A 6,000-nucleotide genomic window follows, 5' to 3' on the forward strand; every position below is an offset into this window, starting at 1 on the left:
CCTTCTTTCCTTAAGAAAAGATCATCACTGGCTGCTTTGCTTAATATCTAAGAGCACAGACCTGCCTATGCAGAAGTGCTGAACTTTCCTGTTTCTAGAGTGTAGGGGAATTGTATTTTGATTTCTGGCTTGAAAAATGACATGTACTTGGAAGATGTGGCCCCAAGGGATCTCAGATTTAATGTCCAACTGTAGTGTTTTTAAGATCTTAGCCTGTTGTAAACCAAGAATAGTGTGAAGGGACTACAGACATAAACTGGATTTGTGAAAAAGAGGGAGAAGAGTGTCTATCCTAGTGCATTCTTTGAATGCAAAGCATTTGGGCATATGTACGGTAAGGACTAGCTTCTTGGGTTTGAAAAAAACATTTGCCTCTGCATATTGTTTATGCCAGTGGTTAGCAGTGATGCTTAGAGGGTTGAATTATTGGAATAATGTAGGCACGTACAGCAAATCTCAGTTTCTAGCAAGGAGTGAGAGCGCTTACTTGTTCATATAAAGCTTTGTCTTTGATTGTGATCCAAGGGTGCTACCTTAACACAAATAATAAGTATCAGATAAGCATCAAAGAAAAGGGAAAAAAAAATATTTCTGTGGTACAAATGGATACTGCAGAAAAATTCTGATGTTATTTGTCTCTGCTCTTTAGTCTTGATTTATTCCATCATTTGTTTTTATATCCAGCTGAACTCTTGTTAGTTTGTCTCATTTACCTGTGGTACTAAATTGGGTTCGTTTGAAAGATGCAATCTCAGTAAAAGTGCTTTTGCATTATTTTGTTGGGTTTACTAAAGCTTAATACTGTGAGATTTAAAGGTAAAAAATAAAGCTGTTGACTCAGCACAGATTAAAACCAGATGTCTCCTGAGATCCTTGCATTTCTTTCTAATCACTAACCCAAATTGATTGTGGTAGGGTTTGTTTTTTTTTTTCTGGTCATGACCATAGTTTTACCAGTCTATGTATGGTGTGATCTAAGTCAAATGCAGGTTTCCAACACCCCACCCCACCTCACACCTCCTCTTGTGATTTTAAATATGTAGGGGTTTTTTTCCCCAGGAATGTCCGGCTAGAAAATCAACGCCCTTCTCTCTCCCTTCGTATTGCAAACAGTGGATTTAGATGCAGATTCTTTTTACTCTTCAAATGAGATAAAAGGATGGAAAAGAGAATAAATGAGGTTTGGAAAACTATGGGTTGCAGAGATGAGAAGCCATTGCATTGTGTTCAGTCCATTAAAACAAGAAGAAATAGAAGAGATACTTTGATAAGTGTTCTGCTGGTGTTAACCTTGATGGCTATTATCGGGGGGATGATGCTATATCTATTTCATTGGCTTAAGCTTTTTTCATGCTGAGAGAAATCAATACTTTGAGTCGTTGGATGACAGAGGCATCACTTCAGAATTGACGGTGGCTGTCAGATGTTGTCATTGGTTGACTTTTGTTCGCTGTTGAGGTTTTAAGCTTTCATTTTTCTAAGTCTTATTCAGGAGTCTTTGTAAGATTTCCCTGGGTAGCATTTTTAGTCCAGACTTTAAACCTCAGGTTAGAGGTCAAGTGCAAAGATCTGTGAAAGCAAAGGATTGAAGAGCTCCTTCATTTACTAAAATATCCTTATTTGTAGGAAATTTGCATTAGTGGCAAGACTGCACGTTATCTTATGGATGACTTTTCCTCTTAAATGACTTACCCTCTGAGACAAGTTGTTCACAAAGCAAGTAGCTTTTAGTCAGGTTAGACAAAGAAACTGGCATATGTAAAAGCACTTGGTGATCTCAGAGTTGAAGAATGAAAATGAAAAGGTGCAGTACTGCTGTTAAAACTGTACCCTCTTAAAATTTTTCACACTTGGTAAAAAGCATTTCACTGTAATTTTGGGACTGCAAAGGTGTGTCGAGGAAATCTTTAACATTTTTCGATGATCAAAGATAAAATAATTCTGAAAACACTAGTTTAATCCTCTTCTTCACTGGTATATAGACAGGCAGAATAAACTAATTTACCATGTCAGAGTTTTGCAATAGTATTTCTGGAATACTTCCTTCATACAGAATGTATTGTATTTTCATTTCAATAACCTTTCGGATGACCTTGTGGTCCTTTAGAATTACTGTTCCTTAAAAATGCATCTTCAGGTAATCTCCATGTTCAAATAGCCCCCAGTCTTGTCCAAGCAAGTAATAGAAGAGAGGAAAAACCCTGTTCCACTCTGTTTTAATGGCAAAGAGAAGGTTTCTGTTCCATCATGGATGAAGGGCTAGAGAAAAAGGGTCTTTCCACTGCTCTGTGCTGTGTCAAAGGATTCTGCTTAATACACTTCCCCTTTGAAAAACTTTCAACAGCTGCTAAATGGAAGACTTTTTATAGATAACCTATGGAGTGTATATATGAAAATACCTTTTTCTTCTTTCAGTGTTTTTTGTTTCATTGTGAGTGTGACTGCAGTACTATTGTGATTATACTTTCGTTATACACTTGCCCAAACAGATAACGTAAATTAGGTAGGCCAAAGCACTAGTGGAAGTGCTTTGTGGAAGTGAAAATTAGTTTGCATTCAATGGTATATCTAATTGTAAAACCATATTCAAGCATGAGAGTGTGCATTATTGTAAGTGTAAGAAATCAGACAATAATGAAGAATTAAAACTGTAAAAGTATATTTTTGAGTTTGTTCACAAACAGAAAATTAAGCTGAACTTTTATTTTCACATAAATGGAATTATCTGGATTTATTGTGAGCTATTAACATTTACCACTGTATATCCTGATATTGCATCTCTCAGAGTAGTGGATTAGGTAAACCTGAAGGCATCTGGAAAATGAAAAAACACAGTGGAAAACCGGAGTCCTTTTAGTCCTTCCAAAAATTTTAGTGGCTAGTGGCTACTTTGAGATGGGTATCTCCACTTTTAGAGGAGCCAGTTTTCTCTAACTCCTGTATTAAAGATTATTTCAGAGAGGAAGGGGGAAAAATACCTTATTTTTTTGCTGAATATTTGGCATATGTTGTGGGTAGGAACCACTGAGCAATTAACAAGTCACCTGTATGATCAAAGGGATTATTCTTGCAAAACTTTCCTTGTTTTCGTTATTATACGTGCACATGGCAGATGTTTGGCAGAACTGTGGATTCTTTCAGTTCTTATTTGTAAAATAAGTATTGTAAATAGTGTGGTATGGTTTAAGAGTTCCTCCTGGAGTGATGTTCTAATTTTATGGGATTGCTGCGTGTGGAAGTCTCTCAGTTTTGGTGGGGAACTGCAAATTTCTGTTTATATTAAATGTTGAATTTGCTGAAAAGTGGAGCCTATACATTTCTGGTTTGTAACAGGCTGATTCTTTTTTTCATGGGAGTTGTCATGACAATTAAATACCATTTTTTCCTTCATTTGAATGTCACAGCTATACTTTGAAAATCTTTGCTGCTATTTAATGAAGAATGCATCCAAAATTACATCATAAAGAGACATTTTTTAAAGAGGTACAAGTTCATTATATCTTTTACAAAACATTCTTGTTTGATTTCCATTTTATCATGTTTTAAGGTCAAATGTGACTTTAATGTTCCATAAAGAGACAGAGATTGATAATGGGGAAAGAATAACCCTCTAATGTGATTTATATCTATGGATTTTATGTCAGATATGAAAAGTTGCTGTTCAAATTGTAAAGGAGGATCCATTAAAGAGCACTTTAAAACATTTTACTACTTAGCTTACCTTATACACTTGTTTTTAGAATTCTGCCCTTTCAGGCAACTTAAAAATAACAGCTTATGAAACATTTACAAAGTGCTGAAAACAACTCGGAATCATTGTGGGTGCAAAATAGATTAATGTGTCGGCAAAGACAGCTGTAGTTATAAAAAGCTAGAAAAATCTTTGTTTAGTGTTGGTTATGATTTAGCCATCTTGCGTTTTTGTGAAAAGGGGTGGTAGAGTGCTTCACGTAGGAGTACAAAAGCCAATTTTTGATGTCTTGTTAACTTGGAAAGTCAGCTGCTCATTCTTCACTCCTCTGGATGTCTGTTCATCAGGTGAGTATTGCTGTAAGGTGTGGGAAAAATTATGAGGAAATTTGTACATATATGAAAATTGTTAAAATAGCTGTTTATTAATGTTAGTACACTTTTATTATGTGATATCTATTAAAATCTGCACAACCCCAGTTTTTATTATACTTGTGGTTTATTCCATATTCTTCCTATCTCTCTTTCACTTTATATGATATATATATTTGTGTATACACATCTATGAATAACATTCACAGCCTGCCTATTTTTTAGTTGCTGCAGTTTTCTAATGCATTATGATACTGTGCTGTTTTCTAAGCTCTAAGAAATAATTGTACTAGTGTCTGCCTCAGCTGTGCTTCACAAAGAAAGAGCAATTTTTTTTGCTGTTAGGCAGACATTTGTGTCCATTCTACTAACTAGATCATAGAATAATCCAATCATTGACAAAGGCTGAAATGCTTTGTCTGGCATATGCGATCTATGGGATTGCCAAATGAAAACTGAAATTAGAAACAGTGTTCTGAAGTGGGGAAAAGCCGTTATTGTTTCTACTGACATTTGAAGTTGTTGTGGGTCTCTGTGTAAAGTGGTTTGATAAGACAGTACTATAAATTTGGTTTCTGATTTTTTAGTTCTGTATTAACAGACAAATTTTCAGGTCAACAATACACCAAATTATTAGAAAATATTGTAACAAAGAACCTTTCCTAGTTTTGAGTTCTGTTTGTAGGTGTGACTTCAGTTCTTATTTCCTAGTATTTGGTGTTGAGTACCTCAGCAAACAGATGTTTATACAACAGGTGCAGTACAGCTAGGAAAGTGATTAACTTTCCCGTGCTGGCCTGCAAATGTACTCAACTTCAAGAAGCCTCCTGGTAAAGACTGAGTCAGTCTTCATATGCATTTTGTCTTCTGTCTGAAGATATGTAGATTTTCTCCTTAGTTTTTGTGCAAACAACAGCAACCAGTTGGTTACCCAAATCCAATGAAGAGTCATGGGAGTAGAGTGGTCAGCTAGTCATTATTATTAAACTTTCCTCATTGTTTTTATAATGCTGTTCACTTCCTTTGTTATAAAAGTGGTCATACTTATATGTTTTATTATGTGATCAGGGCACTAACCTGTTGGTATTTGCTAAATCCTAAGAGTGTATGCTATGTGGTTAAGGAATTCATGACAAACCAAGATCCTCTGCTTGGCTGTCTGGGTAGATTGACTGTGAGCAGCTGCACAGTGCCTCAGTTCTCAAACTTGTGAAATGGGGTTCATTCTTACTTCTCAAGGGTTTTGTATAAGTAATTATTTAAGTGCTTCAGAGTTCCTTTGGATGGTATAATTAAAATGCAAAGTAATGAAGTCTCTATTTTCTTCCCAGTCACTGTGTGCCCAGTATTCTGCAGACAAGCGTGAAGAAGAAAAAATGTGTCATCATTTGATAATGGCAGCGAAGTACCGAGACCAAGTGACTGCAACTCAACTAATACAGAAAATTATCAACATTCTTACAGACAAGCATGGAGCCTGGGGAAGCTCTGCACCAAGGTAAAGCGCTTTGGGGGTGTTTGAAAATATTTTTGAGAGCTGGGCTGTGCTCAGCTATGCTTAGGTGATGTGAATGAATGTCTTATGATCAAATTTAAAGGTAAGCAAGATTTTTCACTTTTTAAAGGGCCAAAGTAATATATTAAAAAGGTAAAATTAATGTGTCATTGTTTAGTATGGGTGAATGTCAGCGAATGAGTGTTTTGTTAGAGTAGTTAAAAACATGGTGATTCTCCTGTGACTTTAAATTTTGCTATAACAATGTGATACAATTTGTTTTGGATATCCAGTTCTACACAATCATTTATTTGAAGAATAATGTTTAGAAGTAAATCTTTTCTCACAACTAGCTTGCTTCATGGCTCATCATACGATTCAAGATTGAGCCACAGCTTAGTAACTTGTTTTCTTTTCTGCCAACAAACATCTTTTTAATGAAT

At 35.5% G+C, this 6,000-nt stretch overlaps 1 protein-coding gene across 4 annotated transcripts in view; it reads left to right on the forward strand.

Annotated features, from left to right (window-relative positions):
• Positions 1 to 6,000, forward strand: part of LRBA (LPS responsive beige-like anchor protein) — a gene marked incomplete at its 5' end in the record, with an annotated part of 401,371 nt that overhangs the window by 159,270 nt on the left and 236,101 nt on the right. For all 4 annotated transcript variants that reach the window (XM_080629345.1, XM_080629347.1, XM_080629346.1 and 1 more), the window contains one exon: positions 5,394 to 5,560. In XM_080629345.1, coding sequence (XP_080485471.1) covers positions 5,394 to 5,560 — 167 coding nt within the window. The remainder of the gene's footprint in view (positions 1 to 5,393; positions 5,561 to 6,000) is intronic.

The sequence above is a fragment of the Psittacula echo genome (genome assembly GCF_963264785.1).
Source record: "Psittacula echo genome assembly, chromosome: 1".
NCBI lineage: Eukaryota > Metazoa > Chordata > Aves > Psittaciformes > Psittacidae > Psittacula > Psittacula echo.